Source organism: Vigna unguiculata, chromosome 11 (genome assembly GCF_004118075.2).
Source record: "Vigna unguiculata cultivar IT97K-499-35 chromosome 11, ASM411807v1, whole genome shotgun sequence".
In the NCBI taxonomy this organism is placed as follows: Eukaryota; Viridiplantae; Streptophyta; class Magnoliopsida; order Fabales; family Fabaceae; genus Vigna; species Vigna unguiculata.
The window spans coordinates 32,481,386-32,503,203 of record NC_040289.1 but is presented as its reverse complement, the minus strand read 5'-3'; the positions used below and the strand labels follow the sequence as shown (position 1 = coordinate 32,503,203).

General features: G+C 27.8%; 4 protein-coding genes across 4 annotated transcripts; all 4 read right to left on the bottom strand.

Moving 5' to 3' along the window:
- Positions 1-9,257: 9,257 nt before the first annotated feature.
- On the bottom strand, positions 9,258-11,476 carry LOC114169047 (S-type anion channel SLAH1-like). The gene is made up of 2 exons (XM_028054065.1): positions 10,604-11,476; positions 9,258-9,794 (listed from the first exon to the last, which is right to left on the bottom strand). The coding sequence occupies exons 1-2, from the start codon at positions 11,459-11,461 to the stop codon at positions 9,552-9,554; spliced, it is 1,101 nt and encodes a 366-aa protein (XP_027909866.1). The 5' UTR covers positions 11,462-11,476; the 3' UTR covers positions 9,258-9,551.
- Positions 11,477-14,571: 3,095 nt separating this feature from the next.
- Positions 14,572-15,164, bottom strand: LOC114170713 (dirigent protein 11-like). Its single transcript, XM_028056257.1, has one exon. It carries the CDS (start codon positions 15,143-15,145, stop codon positions 14,618-14,620), a length of 528 nt encoding a protein of 175 aa, XP_027912058.1. The 5' UTR covers positions 15,146-15,164; the 3' UTR covers positions 14,572-14,617.
- Positions 15,165-16,745: 1,581 nt separating this feature from the next.
- On the bottom strand, positions 16,746-17,433 carry LOC114170617 (dirigent protein 2-like). Its single transcript, XM_028056130.1, has one exon. The coding sequence runs from the start codon at positions 17,393-17,395 to the stop codon at positions 16,850-16,852; it is 546 nt and encodes a 181-aa protein (XP_027911931.1). The 5' UTR covers positions 17,396-17,433; the 3' UTR covers positions 16,746-16,849.
- A 3,639-nt stretch (positions 17,434-21,072) lies between these two features.
- Positions 21,073-21,684, bottom strand: LOC114168171 (dirigent protein 23-like). The gene has a single exon (XM_028052910.1). It carries the CDS (start codon positions 21,644-21,646, stop codon positions 21,125-21,127), a length of 522 nt encoding a protein of 173 aa, XP_027908711.1. The 5' UTR covers positions 21,647-21,684; the 3' UTR covers positions 21,073-21,124.
- Between the last annotated feature and the right edge of the window lie 134 nt (positions 21,685-21,818).

Sequence of the window (21,818 nt, the reverse complement as noted above, 5' to 3'; positions counted from 1 at the left end):
CTGGTTTATATAAAAAGTTTGGAATTACTATTTCAATTTCGGTTTTTGTTCAAATATATCAAGTTGGTCTTTCCATGTTTTTTATTCTCAATTTAGTTTCCAATTTTGAAAAAAATGATGTAATTTTGTCATTTTTCGTTAAATTTTTTTAATCAGATCAATGTTTTTTCATCAAAATTAAAGTTGTGAATAAGGATGATTTGTTTTGTTGGTGTAATTGTTGGCTTGCTCCACTTCAATAAATTTAACGAAAAAGATCAAATTGCATCAATTTTTACAAATCGGAATCAAATTGAGACTAAAAAAATTAGAGAACCAAAAGAGTAATTCAATCAAAATTTTGACACCCCAAAATATTAGTTGAAAATCCGCCATTGGCCATACCAAAATTTTTCATTTGTACCTGTCATTCACTTGCTCCTACCAACTTTTTTTTTTCAATATTGTATTTTAAATTTTGTTGTGTGTGTGTGTAAGTTTTAATAAATTAATTAATGTGTCTAATCGAATAAATTAAAATAATTATTTTCCTTACATGCATTATTACATTATACATTACAAGAAAACTCTCAAATAAAAATCAATTTGAGTGACAAAAATATGTTTAGAAACCAATTTTCTAATTAGAAATTAATTTCTTTAGTAGCCAAAACCTTGGTAACTAATATTAGTGACCAATTCACAGACAAATTCGTAATATAAACTATTTTAGTTACCAATTATAATTTTTTGAAACTATTAGTTACCAATAAAATTTAGTTTATAAATTGACATATAAATTGATCATTATAGTGACTAATTATTTTTTGTCACTAAAATTGATCATTATTCAAGGATTTTATGATAGTAATAGTTAATAATTGAAAGATAATTTATAAGTGTTAACCATTTAAATTACAATATTATTGTATTTTTACATACTTCATGTAATATAATTCAAAAAAGAATATTTGTAAGAAAGAAAACAATTTAACGGTTAAATTTGTCCCCTACACCTCTGGTTTACTAAATTGGTGAGCTAAACACAAGACGGATCAAAGTGGATTGACAAGTTAAAAACTTCAATCTATTCCCTAATTTTGGCGGACCAGTGGGTTAGTCCATGGGCCTAAGCTTGTTTTAGAGAAAAAAAAACTTTGAAAAATCTTAGAATAAAAGAATCAAATCTGTAACTAGTAATCATCTTCTAAATATTATTAACACTAATTTAATAAAATAAATCAAATGAAATCATTTTAAATAAAATAAGAAAAATGAATTAAATAAATTCTACAAATATTAGTACCGAAATACTAATTAAAACTTATATATATATATATTATATATATATATATTATATATATATATATATTATATATATATATATATATATATATATATATATATATATATATATAACGTTCCAACGTTCCAATGTATTGATATAATATTAAATTATATAAGTAATATACAATTTCAAAATAAAATAGTAATACATGTGTTAAGTATGTGATAATATAGAATAATTGTATGAGATGACATAGCCGTAAAAATACCAAGACTCTAATGAATATCACAACACAAAAAGTTAGACGTTGGATATTTTAACATAAAATGTCATTAAAGTTTGATATTATTAAGGTTCGCTTTTTAAATTTAATCGGCCTACCTGATGAAACAATCTTAGGTATGAAATGAAATACTTAAAGAGGCGCTTTTATTTTACTAAATAGAAAATTTAGTATATGTAGTTTTTGTAACATATGTGGTGGTGAATCTTGAATTATGACAATATGATACTTGGATTCAACCTATACAATGACAAATATTCTGGATCGCAGAAAATACGTGGAACCTTCAGCTTTTATTTTCCATTTATTATTGATGGAACAAATTAGAAGGAGTACAAGATAAATATATAAAAAGTAGTAACAATACACAAGTTATTTTATTGAAGAAGAACAGATGAGAAGGAGAATAAAATATGGATTTTTAATTCAAGAAAAGAATAAAAAAAGAAAGATATCGTTAATTTTGTTTTATTGTTTTTACTATTATCATTAATATTGTTTACTATCAATAACACTTTTATTATTATCCCTATTTATTGACTTGTTTATTTATTATTAAATTTTTTATGATTATTATGATAAAAAAACTGATATTTTATAACAAAAAGAACAAATAACAAAACAGTACCTGTCTATTATGCGCATCTTTTCTTCTCTCAATTAGAATCTATTTGGACGAACTTGTTCATAAGTTCTTTAAAAAAAACAGAGAGGTTAATTTATAAGTTAAAGTTGAATTTTTGTACAAACAAATTTAAAAGAACTTTATTCACTTAAAAAAAATTAAATAGAAACCAATTTTAAAGACAAAAAAATATTAAATCAACTAATATAAATACTAAATTAAAAATTAAAAATTATAGGTGTCACTAATATATTGAGTGACTAATCTACTGATAACCAAAATCTTAGTAGTTAATAATAGTAATTAATTTAGAACCTAATTAATGACTAATTATGATTTTTTATTTATGATAATGCTTATTTTAGATATTAATATTTTAGTTTATAAATTAATTAATATTTTAGTTGTTATTTAAATATTTTTTTTGAGTGTCTCTTATAATTATGTACAAATGTTATTCCCACAAGTAAAAGAATAAGAAAGCAGTTACTAAAGAAAACAAATAATAACTGTAAAGGACAAGCGATAGTATAAATTAAAATAAAGTTTTTCTTCTGTAGGGGAGGTATTATATTGTACAGAGTTTTGGAGCCTTGATTTAAAGTTAAAGACATGAGCCAGGGTATAATAATTATTTTTTACTAAAGTTGTTAGAATTCATAATATATAAGAGATACATTAGAAGACAGTCGAATTGTTAGATTTTATTTTCAATTATCAAAAAATGTATTGATAATAACTCATTTATAAGACATCTAAATTATATTTTAAATATATTAAATACATGAATAATGATAAAATAGTTATTCTTCATTAAAGTTGTTGCTGTTCATAATATATAAGAGATAGATTAGAGAAGTTGTCGTAGCTCATAATATATAAGAGATAGATTAGAGAATAGTCCAACTTTTATATTTTGTCTTTTAGATATAATTTCTTATTGATGATAATAATTTCATAATATATCAGTTATATTTCGACTATATTATATACATATAGAAGTTTCAAGCTTGGAATATGAAAAAAAAATCTTGTTAAAATAAGTGAATTATTTGTTTAAACTTTAAGAAATTTCTAAATGACTTAAATATAATTCATTGTTGTGGTTAATTTTTTTTATTAAGTGAGCTATATGGTTCTTATATAAATTTAATAAGACTTGAATCCAATTTACATAAGATATTAAGATCATCTCCAACCCAAAATCTTAAAGGTAATGGGCTTTCTTTCTTCTAAGATATTATTTTTTATGGTTCTCAATTGAGCATTCACTAAAGTCCCACATTGAGTAATGTGAAGAAGAAAGCAGCATAAAAGTATTATAAAAGTAAAGAGTTGGTTTTGGAGTTGTCACCACAACTCAATAGGTCTCTTGGGTACACAGTTTGCAACTTTCACCAGAAACATTGCACTATAAAGGGTTTGCAGTTTTAGTCCATAAAAAATTGTATGAAGGTTTGCAATTTTTGTCAGAAAAATTGCACTTGGTTTATAATACCTCTTGTCGAATCATGTTAAATTTTCTGTGTGTTTTTATTTATATTTTTCTGCTCTTATTTGTGGATGTACTTCTGCTTGAAGAAATTATTATTTTTAGTGCGTGATTTTCCAACCATTTTCTCATCTCCACCAATGTGAAAATTAGTGTCTCACATTTGAATTCACAACTATCTCTCTTCTATCACACAATAATGGGATACACTTGTTTGAAATCCCTATCTTTCGATACAAGAAATCATCACATCTAAGATTCTTCACCCATATTGTATTCGTTTGAGCTAGTCAATAAGACGAGCAATCAACTTTGATATCACTTATAGGTATTTCAAGGAGAGAGATTTGTAAGACTCCTAAGATGCATGTTGTATACATATAAAACAAATGAAAAAATAATAAAATTTATGGGTAGTAGACATTATGTATAAGGTGGAGTAGACGACTACTGTTGGAATATTGGGAGAGTAAACAATTATTATTAAAAATGTGAGCATTAGACAACTATTGTGAAAGGAGTAAACGACTAAGGGAGTAGACAACTCTTGCTAATAGATGACTCTAGTAGTTAAAAGAGTAAACGATGTGAATATTAGATGACTGAGGAGTAGACGATATAAGCATAAGGCGATTGTGGAGATATGTGAGCATACGACAACTGGTGAGTAGATGATTTAAGTATTATATGATTGTGGAGTATATGATATGAATGGTAAACGATTGAAAGAATAGACAATACGAGCATTAAACAACTTTAATAATAAAATGACTAGACCTTAAGTGTTAGACAACACTAATGACTAAAAGGAGTAGACAATATAATTTTGAGAGCAAAAATAATTAGAAATAAGAGTATTGTCACAAAAGTTGTTAATTTAAAATTTTAAAAATAATAGATAAAACAAACACTCTTTATATGATGAGACGAAATATATATTTTCTAACTTGTTTATTTCGATGTACGTTTATTGATATTATGTTTTCTCCTTTTCATATTAAATAAATTAATGGTATATTGAATAAATATAAATAAAAGAATATTTTTTGTATTAAAAAGACCAACTCTTAAGAAAAAAAGAATGGAAGGAGTAATATATTTCTTTATTTGACGGGTATTCCTATGTGTATAGTTGTGAAACTACTATTTGAATCACGACGGAAACATGAGAAAGTAAAACTATTCTCAATTTAAACTATTATTCCTACTTAATATAGAAAGTAAAATATTATATAAAATCATAGTTAATTTCCCTATACCCTGTAGGAATTATACAATAAAAGTAAGTAATAAGTAACTAATATTTATTTAAAAAAATTGTTGAAGAATATTTTTAAATTCAAGTCAACATTAACTTTTAATAAGGTATCTTCTTCAAATAATATTTTAAAATACCGTAGTATGGAATTTTCCTTTGTCTAATACATCAATATTACTACCATATGACATTGAGTTAATCTTAAGATGATAAAATGAGTTCATTTTAGATTTGTCCCAATATTGTTGACCTTCCAAATTTAAGCCATCGTGACTTCAGTCAAAAAAATCGAGTTAAAACTTTATGTATCTTCGTTATATTTAGATTGGTAAGTTGATCCATAAAACATAATGACAACCAGATTAATGGATCAACCTATTAAAAAAATAAACATTTCAATTAATTATGTATTTAAAAATACTAAATACAAATATTTATTTTAAATTAAATACATTGCTTTACATTTGAAATAAAAATTTATTTAATTAAAAATAAATTAAATAATTATTAGTAATACATGTATATATAATACAAAAAATATTATTAATAGAAAAAAATGAGTGGATCCTATTAGGATGACAATGGATCAGGTTGGACACAGATAGTGCCAACCCGCAACCTAACCCGTAAAAGAAAAAAATTCACTCACTACCCCTCAATCTACCCATCGGTAGACATGTCAAAGTGAGCCAACCCGGCTCACACGGGTTGGCTCACCACGAGCCGGGTTGAAAATGAATGAACTCAACCTAGCTCACTTTCTGGTGAGCCAGAAATTTTGTAACTTGGCTCAATTTACCACGGGTTGGTGGGTTAAGTGGGTTGAATCACCAACCCACTTAAATTTTTTTTTTAGTATTCAAATATTTAAATAAATTTTTAAGTAACCCATGAGATGACAATCATAGTAAAATCAAGAATCAATGTTTTGATCATGCTCACCACCAATATATGAAGAATTATTTTCAAGAAAGTATCCATTAGTCTAAGAAATCATGGCTAATATTACAAATTTTTTGTTATGCTACTCAACAAAATATAAATAAAAAAACTATACATTTTTTCATGCTGATTTAGAAAAAATTGTTTATAAGACGGTTACTTGAGTAATTTATTATAAAGATTATAGTTAAAGATTAAAGTATCAACATATATATAACTTGACAATCAAATTAATTAAACATTCAAACTATTCAAATATAATTAAGCAACATTCTAGCATTTAAAAATATAAAATCGTGAACAAATATAATAGAAGTAGTAAATAATTATTAAAAAAAATTAAAAGAAAATTTTAAAAAAATTATAAAAAAATTATAAAAAAATGTTAGTGGGTTAAGTGGGCCAACCCACCTTTAACCCAGCTCGAACTCGTTTAACCCGTGGGTTAAGTAAGTCGGGTTGAGTTCAACCCACTTTTAAAAAAGTTGAATTTTTCTCAACCCAACCCGGCTCGAACCCGTGGTGAGCTGGGTTGGCTCACGGCTTGAAACCCATTTTGACATCTCTACCCATCGGATACCCACTTAAGAAATACCCACAGATTTTTTTAAAACTCGCGGATATCCATGGATACGTGCATACCCGTGAATATTTAAGAAAGAAAATATTTTATAATTTTTAAAATAAAATTTAATTAAATTTCATAAAAAATTAAAATATAAATTAAATTAAATTAAATATAAATTACATTTTAATTTTAATTAAATTTAACCTAATAAAATATAATTTTAATTAAATTTAACTTAATAAAATATAATTTTAATTTTAATTTTTTTGCGAGTAATGGATACCCATGGTACAAATAGTATAATATCCGCATCTAACCCTTTTATAAGCGAATATTAAAATATCTGTTATCCGTTACTCATGAATATCCAAAAGCATTAATTATCTCCTGCGAATTTTATTCACATTCTCACGAACACAAATATTGTTGTAATCTCTGAATTCGGTGAAGCACATTCTTGACAAGTGAAAAATTAGAAATAAAAGAAAATATCTATACCTACAGGCTACAATTGTATACTAATAAAATATGTAAGAGATCTTAATATATTAAGTATAAATATTTTAACTACTACTTGTTTATGAATGGGTAAATATCATGATACTCAATTAATATATTATTAATAAATTTTATTTAGATATTTTAAAAAAAGTGATTAAATAAAGCTACTGGTGAGTTAAATATTATAATATTTTTTTAAAAATTAATTATATATATTTATACTTTTTTATTTATATCTATGAATTTAAAGTCGCGCTTTAAAAATACTTTTTACACTGTATATATAGTATAACTTATTTAAATTTATTTTTTTATAAAAAATAAATTTATTGGTACTAATATTTTATCATACAAATTTATTTAAATTATGTACATTTTAAATAATTTTATTTAAAACTAAAAATATAAAAATATTTACAAATATTTATGAATATAAAAAAATAGGAATATGAAAAAAATTATAAATTTGTTTTCGTGGTTACATAACAAATAAAAAGAGTTAATAAGAAAGATTTATTTTTTATTTTTAAACCGAATGACAATGGATAAATAATACTCTTATTCAACCCATTCTCTCGATAAAACAAAAATGGGAATGGTCCAAGCAAATTAGTGGATTGAAATCTTCAACTAGCCTGAAAATAAAAATGGATCAAAGTTGGGTTAAGAATCCCTTTTTCTCTTCTGTCCTTGATAATTTTTTCACATCAACAAAATTACTTGTTTGTTTAATATATTGATATAAAATTGTAATATTTATACTAACAAAGTAATATTTGGTCTATACTAAGGAACACTAATCTAAGTCTTCCTTTTCAAGTGTTAACTTAGGAGATGACAAGTTTTGGTTTTGAAATGATGACATGCTATTCAATTTACATGTTTGCGTTGATTTAGAAGATAACAAAATCTGGAAATTTGATTGCATATGTTAAATCATGAGGTTCTTTTGGGAACAAAAACACAAACACAAGATGTGATTTTTACATGTTGTTAGTAGACTTATTCGACTTGACATGCCAAACTAAATTATTTGAAACAAGAAATTATTACATTTTTCTATTATTTACTTTATTTGGTTCGTGATAATTAATTCGTGTCACTTCTAATGAGATAAGACTTTAAATTAAAGAAACATCGTACCCAATGGAATTTGGTTGGCTGAAAAAGTTTTAGAACAAAGCACCGAAAAGGAAAAAAATAAAATAAAATGAAAGAGTAGTTATACTTCTATATTCTCTAAACCTTTGTTTAAGGTTATAATAACATGAGCTTGATGTGTTATTAAGGTTTGTTTTTCTCTTTTTTGGGCTTTTGATCTAATGAAGGTTGTGATGGTTTTGTGACTAATTATAGGTTTGGTGAGAATGAATTATGAGCTTCTGAATCATTTGAAGTGGTACTATTGAGCTTGATTAATTTTAGTTTATACTTAATGATTTGAAAGACTGAGTATGAATATACTTGTCTATAATTATTCCAATTAAGTAATAATTTTAAACTCATGTTTTAGATATACAAATAGGTTAAATATTAAAAATAAAAACTTGTGTATCATTCATAATAATTATATTCAATTTAAACATAATTATTCCTAATAAATATTAATTTATATTATATAACTAAAAAGAATTATCATTTTACACGTTGATTTTATAAGTATGAGTTAAATTTAAACATACATAATATTAAAATTTGTTAATCTTATTGTGTCATCCATAATTAAACTATTTATATATTCCCAGTTTTACACACGAGATATCTATATTTTAGTATAAGTGGGTGTGTTTAAGATTTTTATCTTTAATATTGTATGAATTAAATTTAAACTCACTTCTTAATAAAAAAAATATTATGTATTTAAACTAAAATCAAATAAAAATAAATAAGAAGTGAACTTGAGGTCATTCACTATATTATTAAATAAATGTTTTAAGAATGGAGTTTATAGAGCAATTGATTAATTGCTTCAAATGATTTCATTTTTAAATTACTATTATTGTTCTTGTTTTTTTTTTTAAATTCTGACAGCCCACACAGATTTGGGCTTTCCAAAGTGCATGAACCTATCTAAGAAGGAGCCCACACCAAAACACATCACGTGAAGATATATGAATGTCGTGTTGGTGGTGTGAGGCTGAAAGAATGTACAATTGCATGTTAGCTGTGTGGGGTTATTAGAACACCAAGCGTAGCATTTTTTGATGCTTCTTTTCTCAATGTTGAGGTTCTACAACACTTTTAGATAAACAAATAAAACTTTCATATTACATGTTTGGTTTTATTCTTCAGGACAATAAAAATTCTTTTCGACTTAAAAATTATTTATAAACTAAAATTTAACATAAAATATAGAAAATCTATTTTCACCTCGCAAAGGACAAATTCAGACAACTCATTTAAACATGTTGGAAAATACATGGATCACGATAGAAGTTCAATATTATAATGAAAACGATCTCTCATGAAAATGTCTATAGTTGATAATAATGGTGTTCAATAATGGTGTTCTGTGTTTAAGAAAAACAATTCAAATTAAGGGTGACACCATGTTATAATTATGAACAAGATAGACTAAAACGTACGAGAGACCAACAACATTTGTGTGTTTGAAACTAAGGTTGGAGAGAGGTAAAAGCGTGTCTGCTGATTTTGATAGCAGTGATAAGCAGTAATAGGAGAGAGACAAAAACTGAGACAGCTGATAAGAGAAACATGATGGTGTGAGCCATGATTCCCTTAACTTCATGAGCATACTCTACTGAAGCAAGTGCCAAAGCCGTAAGAGGAAAAGAATAAGCCCACCATGCCACATTGAACTTCTTCATCGACTTCTTAAATAGCATTGGCCTTGAAACCTGTTTGTTCAAAAACAAACAACAAAACTGATTACTAATTTTGTTCTGCTGGCCTAATACAACCAAATCAATTGTCCCTTAAATTGCAAGTTTCAACAATGATAGTCAATTTAGGTACATCAACACCTCAAATAAACAAATCAAGGATGAGGACACTAACGCCATGAAGCGTACACAATTTGACTACATCAGTACAGAGTTTGGACCACCTTTTTGTTGATAGATAAACTTGGATATTCACCTACCTATGCTATATTAAGACATTTTGTTAGGTTTGCAATTTGTCATCTCATGATTTTTTTCCGGTTCACAGAAACTCATCTCACTAACCTATCGTTTGCTGTAATAAGATTTCTGAATCATAAAAAATTTTATTCAAAGTAGAACATTATCTAGAAATAAGACAAATTTATAGTGTATATATAAGTAAAAATCTCATCTTAGAAGCTGAATTTGTAAAGTTGAGTTAGACTTAAAATTTACTTTTTAATATGATATTAGAGTCATGAGTTATAGTTTATCCTAATAAAATGTTTGTTGGGTTTAGTGTTCTACCGGCTATCGGGATTTTATTGGACTACCCATCGATGCTAGTTCCACGATGGAAATGTATATATCTCTGGTGTGTTCGAAGTTCCATTAACTAGAAATAAGATTAATTTACGGTATATACGTAAATACAAATCTTATCTTACAAGTTATTTTTGTAAAATTGAACTAGACTTAACTGATCTATAGTGTGAAATTTCTTTTTTGAAGTTTCAAAATCTAAACATGAAACATAACTTGAAAGTTTAACTTCAAATTACCAGGGACAAGAAGAGGAAGAAGGAGAGGAAGAAGAGCATCTTGCATGTGGTATCAAACTGGCCACAAATGGAGTTCCAAGCCAAGCTTGCCATGCTGGGTGCTGCAAAGAACAAGAAGAACACTGGACGCAGCATTGAAGGGATACTATTGTTCCCTGCTAGTCTCTGATAGAGTGTCACAAAAAGCACCAAGTAATGAACAATACCCAAAGAAAACATGCACAGTGCACTCTCCTTCCAACCCATTTGTGCAGCAGCCTGTGCACCCACCAAGTTCCCAATCACAGACAACTGGCTTGTTGGGTTTGCTCCAACTGACAAAAACCTCTTCCCTTTCGTAAACCACTGCCCATAAATCTTCACATCAAGCATCACCATTGGCACAACAAACACCCACCAAAGTATTTTGAAAAAAAGCGTTCTTGGGGAGAGGAATGGTGATGATTCTAGCAAAATGAGCCAGCAAATCCAGGGGACAAACAGATAATTCACCCCCACATGGTTTAAGAATTCATCCTTAACCCTGTCGAAGTGTAGAACACATTTTAGAATGTAAAGAAAAGAGAGTGTGCCCAGAACGAAGAAAGCCAGGAACCATAGGAGAGTGTGGACAGAAGAGGGTATAGATGAAAATAAACGTCTGAGAGCATGTGCATCTTGGATTGGCTCAATGAGGATCTTCAAGAGAAAAGCTTGGCTTGTCAGAGACAAACTAATCCTGAAGTACCCTGCATGGAATTGTGTCAGAATAGAGCACAAAGATTGGATTTTGGTGCAATTTGACTCGGTTTCTGTGACTGAAACATCTATTGGTAACTCTACATGGGGTTGTGGATGTTGTTTCTCGTTCTCATCCATTTCAACCTTTGTGTGTTGACGTGGGTTTTGAGAACAGAGTGATGTATTTATAGGGTGGCTTAATCACCATGAAACTTTTCAATATTATGCAACTATTTTTTATTAGATTTCAATCTTCAAGAATCAGATTACTACTAAAAACACATTTTCTTTTTCAAGAAAATTGGGTAATATTTTAATTAATCACCAAATACTTTAGTTGATTATTTCCCAAACATTACTTTTCTTTTCTTTTTGAGAATTTAGAACAAATATTTGATCATCAAAATCAAGTACACAATAATTATTTAATCAACAAGATCGGGTTTTTTTTTATCATCCCCGACCTCATAATCAATTGGTAGTTAAAAAGTATGATTGTGATGTCTGTGCGAATGTGAGTGTAGTGAGAATATTGTGATGAAAACGAATGTTGATTATTCTAAAGTTGGTATCGTTTACAGCTAAAGTTTGTGTCATTTACAGCTATACACACTATTGAGGGCATCATTTTTAATAAGACAAATAGTATTTATATTTCTTTTTGTATATGGTCCAAACTATTTTAATACTTCGAATGTGTTATTTTCTTCATTGTCTTTATATACTTTTATGAATTGTTTGGTAAGAGTTAATTAAGGGAGAAAGAGAAAAAATGGTGAGAAAATAAAGAGTTTGATAAATAGCGTTTATAGAAGTTATCCAGATTTTGCTCATATCTTCATGATTGCATATATGCTTCTCCTTTGTTTGAAAAATCTGATTGATAAGTATGGAACAAGTGTTGTCCTTTTGGGTAATAAAAGTTTGATAGAAGTGTCACTTTCTCTGCAGTAGAATTTGAGGTGTCCTTTGGTTGTCATGTATTTTTCCACAGTTTGATTAACCATGAATTATTAGAAGGTCTGATCAAGTACCCTTATAATGTGCATTTGCTTTGAAAGAGTTTTAATGTGGAAGGAGTGTGATTGAGAATTATTGGTCTCTGTGCAATCAATCACCTTCAGGAGTGAATTTAAATGTTCAATAAAAATAAATAGATATAAGAAAGACGGAAATAGATACAATATATAAAAATAAGTAAAAAAGATATTTCCTTTTATAAAAGTTACAAAATCCTTAATATAAAATATACGGGTGTTAGTAACATAGATTGGATCATCATGGGTTAAGCTAAAACTTGACTATTGTTTTATTAAGTCATAAATTTAATAATCAAGACTGACTCACCATCAGTTGGTAGGTTGACTCACTTATAAATATTTTCTTTATAATTTATTTTATATATTTATTGTATTAATAAAGGTGAATTGACTCGATTTATTTTTATAATAGTAGAATCGAAGTGTTCATCTAACTCTTCAAATATGATTATAAAAATAGTAGTTAAATATTAGAGTATCAACGTATATAACTTGACAAATAAATAAATCAAACATGCAAACTATTTAAATATATTGAACAACATTCTAGTATTTAAAAATATCAAATTGTGAACCTATATAATTAGAAGTTGTAAATGTTATAATGGAAAAAAAATTAATAATGTTGTTGTTGGTGGGTTGTGGGTCAACCCACCTTCAACTCAGCTCGAACCCATTTAACCTGTTAGTTAAGTGAGTCGAGTTCAGTTCAACCTACTTTTAAAAAAATTAAATTTTTTACCAAACCGGCTCAAACCCGTGATGAGCCTAGGTTGACTCACGGATTGGAACCCAGTTCTATATAAAAATGACAATATGGGTTAGTCCGTCTCATTTTAGTCCATCTTGTATTTGGTTTACAAAAAGGATATCAAGCCAGTCCTTCCTATTTTGATCCATCTTATTATTTGGTCTACAAAAAGTGAATTGGATCGGTCCATCTCATAAAAAATATGGACTAACTATTTTGGCTCATCCTATATATAACATTAACTTGTAAACTTGTTTACATAAAAATGAGTTATTTTTTAATTTTATTTCTCACTTATAGCATGTAAAATATTAGGGTGTGAGATTTTAAGAATCTTATTTTTATTTAATTAAATTAGTAGAAATGATAAATTTTATAAGTCTATTTATTGATAAAAGTAATATTTATAATTTTTAATTTTAACTACAAATGTGTTAAAAATTTCATAACATATGTATATAGCTAAAACAACATAAACTAAGTTTCAAGTAACTAAAGTTAATTAGTAGAACTGATAAATGATAAAAGATCTTTCAAATTAATTAATGGCAAATCCACGATACTTATATAAGTGGGCACATCATAAGTTATCAACATATTTTGATGCAAATTCACACAATGTGAGCTATGTATACCTGTTTGTCTTGCCGAGTTGTTGGTCTACATGAATTACAAATTGTGTTTGTATTAGCCTAAACGAATCAGCAAACAAAAATATCCGATTAGCCCCCACATTTTTCCTACAAACCTAACCACAAGCATGATCAAAATTATACTTATCTCTTTTAGAATCTCTTTCTTTAATAATTTATGGACTAAAGAGCATCACTTTTTTTTGTTTAATTAATAATTTGATCTATGTTTTCGTTTAAAAATGTCAAGTTAGTCATCCAGTATTTTTTTTAATTTCAATTTAATTTTGATTTAAAAAAATTGATGCAATTTGGTCCTAATTTGTAAAAAATTGATACAATTTTATTTTTTCCGATAAATTTCTTAAAAGGGATTAAAGATTTTTCATAAAAATTAAAATTGTTAATAAAGATAATTTGTTTTATTAATGTATTTAACATAATCTTAATATCAATGTCGATAAAAAAATCAATTATTTGTTTCAAAAAATTTAATAGAAATGACTAAATTGCATGAATTTTCAGACGAGACCAAATCAAGATTTTAAAAAAATACCAAAGACCAACTTGATATTATTTTACGAAAATATAGACAACATGACTAATTAAAACTTACTTTTTTTTATCTTCAGTTTTTAACTCTTTTCTCACGATTTCTTATCTCATTTACCTTTATCAAACAAAAACCCAGTAGAACTTTGTCATTACTAATATTTTGTTTTTCCATTCCTTTTTTTTTTATATCTGTCTTTTTTTATTGCGAGTTTTGTATTATGACTTAAAAGTTATTACAGCATACAGGACTAAAACAAAAAACAATTTGTGTACATAAAAAACAATTCATTAATTATTATTAAATTTAAAAAGCTTCTCAAGGTCTCAAAGTTACATTGAAACGAATGGCAGAATGTGATGTTCCAGGATCATAGTTCACAGTTTCAAGTGTAGCATAACCCCTCAGAAAACCAAACCTCCCAGTTCCAGACACCACCGAAAGCTCTTTATAATGCTCGCGTTGCCGACTCACGCCTTGGATCTGTAACGTGCTTCCACTGAATTCCGCATTCGTAAACACGACCGAAATAATCGCGTTCACATTAGCGCCATCATGGGCTGACACTACCAGCAGCCCCTGGGCCCGGCCCACTTGAGTAGACAGTGGACTTGGGCCCACGGTGACAGGGTCGTCCATTGCAATTATGGTTCCGAATTGGTCGAAGGTCCAATCCCTTCCGGGGAGCCCAATGATTGGGGTGACGGTTGCACCGGACCCTTTCACTGTGTCTTGAAGGTAGAAAGTCAAAGTTGTTTGACCACCGGGTTGAGCATTAGCTTGGTAAAGCATTGTGGTGGATATGAAAAGGAGTAGTGACAAAGAGAAGAATTTGGATGGTGCCATTTTATGTTATGAGATGGATTTTTTCGATGCTAAAATGATTACATGATATTTATAGCACTAAACCAGAAATTAGGCTATTAATTTAATGTTAAAGAAAAAAACGGTTCTCACTTTTCATGTGTGAGTGATAGTAATAATAAGATGGTGTAAACAAAGAAGCGCAGAAGAAGCAATAAAGGTTCTTTCTTTTTCTCTTGCCAACTGTTAATGATTCGAAACCGTTTGTTTGTATTGATGTAAGATGAAGAAAATCGTGTTTGAGACAAACTAACGTCTACCACATGAAATATGCTTCAATTCACCTGTTCTTGTAAAGCACAATCGTTGTTCAGATTACGCGCAGGAAAAGATGAAACTTCTTTTAACTCCTCATTTTATAATATAATTTTAATTATGTTACAATATATTAATGATTAATATAAAGAAGACATGATTAATTTTTAATAATTATAATATGTATGGATGAATCTACTAAAGATCATTACTGAGACAGAACATCTATGAGATGTAAGCATATATGTATACAAGGATCTTTATCATTATATAACGCTCAACTTTCTCATTTTATATTAATCGAGATTTAAATTTACTTGTATTTCCAACAATCTCTTTTTTGAAACATCAATATTGAAACATGAGTCTAACTCACACATAAAGCATCAACACCACTTTCTAACCACAAACATTAAGATAATGAATTTATGAATATTTATCCTTATATGATACTCAATTTCCTCAATTTTACTCAATATGAGTTAAACTCACATTTAGATTAACATTATATATTTATTAAAGAAAAAAATTAATATTAACATAAAGTTAACCTTGAAAGAACTTATCATGTGTTTTAAATCTAGAAAGTGAAAAGTAAAGATTTAAAAGACTTTTTTTAATATTAAATGTATAATTAATCTTTGGGTTAAATATGTTTTTAATTATTGAACTTTTGACGCATTTTTTTTTAATTTTGAAAAACCAAAATGTATCAAAGTTTGGAACATAGACCAATTTCACTTTTACCTGAAAGTTGGACCAACAACGTATTTAACCCTCGATCTTTTCTATACCAAATATACATTTGGCAATAATTATTATAGATCAAAACTTTCAATTATTTAAATCATTAATGGAGAAATTAATGAAATTAATTTTTTTTTGTAAGAAACTGAAATTGTTTTTTGGTACTCAAACAAAACTTGTCAATATATGAGATACTAAATTGATTATTTTTTTTACTTTAATTAGTAATTTGATCATTATTAAATTTATAAGTCACTTTCATTTTTATATTTTTATTCACTCATTTGAGTTTTAATATTCATATAAATTTGGTCTCATGTTAACGTGTTTGAAAAGTGTTACTTATCAAGATGAAAAATGAATTTAGATATAAATTTCTCCTCTTTTTCTTAATTTCAGTAATTATATTCGAATTATTAAATTATCACAATTTTGTTCTTAAAAAATTATTTAAGAGATTGAAGAAATAATGTATATTTAAATTATTTTTTACTTTAATTTCAAAATGATGTAACATTATTAAAAGTATTAAAATATGAATATTATCATATTACTTAATTAAGAATAAAAATGAAAAAGCTCCAGTAACATGAATGCTCATTATTATACTAGTTAAAATGGTTGATGTAATATTATTTAGAAGCAAAGAAGCACTAATACACAACCAAATATTCTTAATTTTGATCAAATTTGTAAGGTTATGGTGAAGCGAACGGTGGAGCGTGCAGATACAGGATCATAAGCCACAGTTTGCAAAGCAGCATAGCCTCTGGCAAAACGAAATTGGCCAGTTCCAGACACCACAGATAACGTTCTAACATTCTCATTCTGCCGATTAATCCCTTGCAGCTCCAACGTGCTACCATTGTACTGCCAACTGCTGAACACAACCGAAAGCACCGCGTTCACATTAGTTCCGTCACGAGACGACACCACCAGCATGCCTTGGGCCCGGCCCACTATCGCCGACGATGGGCTTGGGCCCACCGTCACTGGATCATCAACCACAAACATGCTTCCAAATGTGTTGAAGTTCCAATTCCTTCCCTTGATGCCCGCCACTGCTGCAACTGTCGCATTAGGCCCTGTTGTTGTGTCTTGCAGGTAGAACACGTATGTTGTTTGACGGCCCGTGGGTTGTGGGAATTCAGCGTGGGCTTCATAAACCAGTGTGATGAATAATATCATCAGCATTGGAATGGAGAAGGCTGTTGAAACTCGTGCTGCCATTTTCTTTTTGTGGTTTGGATGTGATGTGATGAAAATATTGATGAATTTATAGAAGTGAGAGTATGTTTGGGACACGTTAAAGTTTGGTTGTTTTTATCATTTATGACGATTTAATAATGAAATTATCAATTTCGTACGAGTTTAAAAAAATTGTATAATTCAAAGTATATAATAAAAAGTCATACAAATATAATACAATTTCAATATCAAAAAGTCGAGTTAACATAACACGGTTTTAATATAAAAAAGTTGTGTTAATATAGCAGGACTTTTATATAAATAAATCGTAATATAGTGACATGACTTCAATATGATTATAATAAAGTTATATCACGTTAACATGATTTTTGTTTTCTTTTATCGACTTTATCTATAATTATTAATAATTATTATTATATTTTTGAGAGGAGATGAATTCAAAATTTCTCTCATTTTATTTTTAAATTCATCAAACTGACCTTATAATTTTTAAATATTAGTGAAAGAGTTCAACCCACACCCTTGTTTTAATTTGTAATTGTTTTAAAACTTGTACTAAATTGGTAATTTTAATGATAAATTGAACCAAATTGTTAGAAAACTCTTGTTGAAGGTCTTCATTGTATGTGGTTTATGTTGGAAAAAAGTTGTTTTTCTATAATGTTTCTTAACTGATAAAGTTTGTCTGTTAGTAAGCTTGCGCGTCACCTATAACGTGAGTAAAAGACTCTGATGAATGAAGTAGAAACAGAAAGTGATTAAGATTTGCATTTGGTATGGAAAAAAAAGTAGAGAAAAAAGAAAGGGGTTACATAAAAGGTGGCAGTTTAAAAGGGTGTTTTGCAAACGGTTTTTAACGTTGATTGAGTGTGATGATGAGGTTCAACTAAATCGACCGTTTCTCTTGTTTGGCATGCCAATATCATCTTAGCTTGAAGTAGCTGTCAGTGATTTCTTGAAGGAACCGTTTTTGACTAGGTTATAAAAGTGAAAATAAAAGGAGTAATATATAAAAGAGAAAATATAAAGATTCATTTTCAAAAATTTTGAATTAAAAATAGGTAAAAGAAAATTAACACAAAACATAACTATTTGACAACGTAACGTATTGTAAGGATAAAATAATACAGAAATAATAAAATTTTGTATTTATAAAAAAGTATAAAATAATAAAATATAGCATCAAATATCTCTACAAAATTTTTGAATATCAAAGCATCTTTATCTTTAAAAATAAGTTTAATTATTCGTGTAGTCTTCATGAAAAGTTTTAACAATACAGTTTTTTTTTTTCAATTATGTTCTAGTTTTTTATAACTTAACTCAATTAAATTTTTTAAAAGAAATATAATCGATATTAATAACATGTGTCAATTCGTGATTTATTTATTTTAATAAAATTTTGTTTTGTTCACGTGTTAAGTTTCATGATGTGATATTTAATAGTGTCACTTGATAGACACAACAATGTCACTGACATTGTCGGTGTTAAGTGTAAAGTATTATTGTATTGTATTCAATTTAATTTTTATATATGTTTCTTTAATTCAATTCATTCTAATTTTCTTTTTTTTTTTTAAATTAAGTGATATTGTCCTTCTCCAAATTGGAATCAAGTTTATTATTTGTATAAATGTTATTTTGATATTTTTATTAGAAATGACATTTTAACATATTACATCATTGTATGTTATTAATCCATGTTTTGTTAATCCATATTTTTTATAACATTAAAACTAATTGAGTATAAAAATTTTACAAAAAGTCTAAGTATTTAAAACTTATATATTATTAATCCTTGTTTTTTTAGATTAAAATTAATTAATAACATTTACATAAATAATAAATTTTAATATAAATATCAATATAACATTTATACAAAGAAAAACAACATTGTTTTAGTTTGAAACAAAATGATACGTGGCATTATCCTGTCACGTGCACACCACAGGATTTAACACGCGAACAACAAATTTTTTTACAAAAATAAAAAATTAAAAAAATAAATCACAAATTAATACATAACATGTCGTTAACCTGGTTTATAATTTGTTTAAAAAGATATAATTGAAACAATTTTTCAAAAATTAAAATTCAATTGAAACAAAATAATTAGAGCTGTCAAAATAGGTTATAACCCGCGAGCCAACTCGGCTCACGACAAGTTCGGGCTGGGTTGAGTTGAAATTATTTTACAAATTTCAATACGGGTTGATTTTTGACCCAGCTCATTTAGAACCCGGCTCACCTAGGTTGAACCAGTGGTGAGTCGGGTTGGCTCATCAACTTGTAGATAAAAGGGTCACACAAGTATTTTTTTATTAAATTAGTCTTTACATTTGGATCATGTTAAGTTGTTTTATTTAGTTAACACAAATAATTTGTATTTGTTTAATTTTGGTTTGTATTTGGATTGTATTAAAGTTTATTTAGATTTTAATTAGAATTATAATTTAGTTTTGACCGTACAAAAATAATAAAATTGTATTTTTTTTAATTAAGTGAACCCGTGAGCTAATCCGTGAGTCAACCCGTTTAACCCGCTAATCTGTGGTGGGCCGGGTTGGGTTCAAATTTTTTTGACTCGCTAATAAATGAGCCAGGTTGGGTTGGCTCACTAAATAATCAACCCGTGATGAGTCGAACTAGGTCGGACAAAATTACTTATTTTGAATATTCTAAAAATAATAGATAGAGACAAACTTTCTAACCAAAGTAGACCAAACGAATAATTATCCCTTAAAAAAATAACATTTTTATCTCGTATTTAATTAGGATACGAGTATGCCACAATAACCCAACAATATAGTTTAAGAAAAAAAAAATCCCAATATTCCTTCTCAGGTTCTGTACTCAAAGCAAACATATCTTTGATAGACTTAAAATAATTATTCACTAAAAGTTTTTCAATTATTAAGATTTTTTATTTTTTTAATTACTAAAAACTAAGATTAAATATAAATTTCATCTATGAATTACCTTTAAAAATTATATTTCATTTTAAACTAAATTATATATTTATTCTATTTTTATATTTTATAAAAATCACATAAAATATTTTTTTAGTAATTAATAAAAAGAGTGTTTTATACGTGACAAATAAACTACTTACCGTTTACTCGAAGAATATTTTATTTAACTTTCATGAAATACATAATCAAAATAGTTATATGTATTAAGAATCAAACATATTTTTTTAAAATAGTTTGAAAATATAATTTTTTATATACCTTTAACATTTAAATGGTTATTCTAAAATTTTAAAATTCTAAAATCTTACTTTAATATATATAAAACCTGCTTTTTTTTTTATTTAAGTTTCGAACTAATTTCTAATAACTGTACACTTATCCTCTTCATTTTTTTAATCCTAATATTGTTATTATTATCACCACTTTTTACTACAGTGCTTTGACCAGAGCTATTGTCACTTATTTACTGCTATAATAAGTGTTTGTTATACTTCTTCATAAGATCGTTAATTCCAACTATTATTAAGCGTAATTACTTCCACTGTTATCTTTATCATACTATTTATTGTAATTATATTACACTTCAACCATTTCCCTCTCGTCACCACCTCTATCACCCAAAAGATTAATTTATCAAGTCTTAAAATTAATTACAAATCATAAAAACTATATTCCAAGCACCATGGACATAAATTTTGGGTTTGTGTTTTCATACACCATCAAGAAGCAACCATGAATCAACATGAGTTTATTATAAGAAATCAAAATATGGTGAAAATCACTGGAAATTTAGAGTCAAAGAAATGGTGGAGTGTGCATTTTGGGGGTCATAGAATGCAGTCTGAAATGCAGCATAACCCTTTACAAATCGAAATTTGCCAGTTCCAGACACTACAGAGAGTTCTCTGTTCTTCTCACGTTGACGACTAACGCCTTGGATCTCTATGCTGCTACCACTGTACTGAAAGTTCGTAAACACAATCGAAAGGGAAACAAACACATTGGCCCCATCGTGGGCCGACACTACAAGCAGGCCTTGGGCCCGGCCCACTACAGAGGAGAATGGGTTTGGGCTCACCATGACAGGGTCGTCCACTGCAAATACGGTTCCGAATTGGTTGAAGGACCAGTCTTTTCCGGTGAGGCCAATGATCGGAGAAACGGTTGCGTTGGGTCCTTTTGTTGTTTCTTGGAGATACAAAACCATGGTTTTTGGAAGAGCCTCTTCGGCTTCTGTTACGTAAAGCACTGTTGTGGAAAGCAAGAGTATTGAGAAGGAGAAGAATTTGGATGATGCCATTTCTTTTGTTGTTACTGATGTTTGAGATGAATTTGAAGTGTGAAGTTTCACGGGATTTATAGCACTAAGTTAAAAATTACGTTTGAAGAATAGGCTATATTTGTTTAATGTTTATGTGAGTCAAAGTTAATGGTAGTAATAAAAAAGAGGGTAAAAACAGCATCAGAGGCTA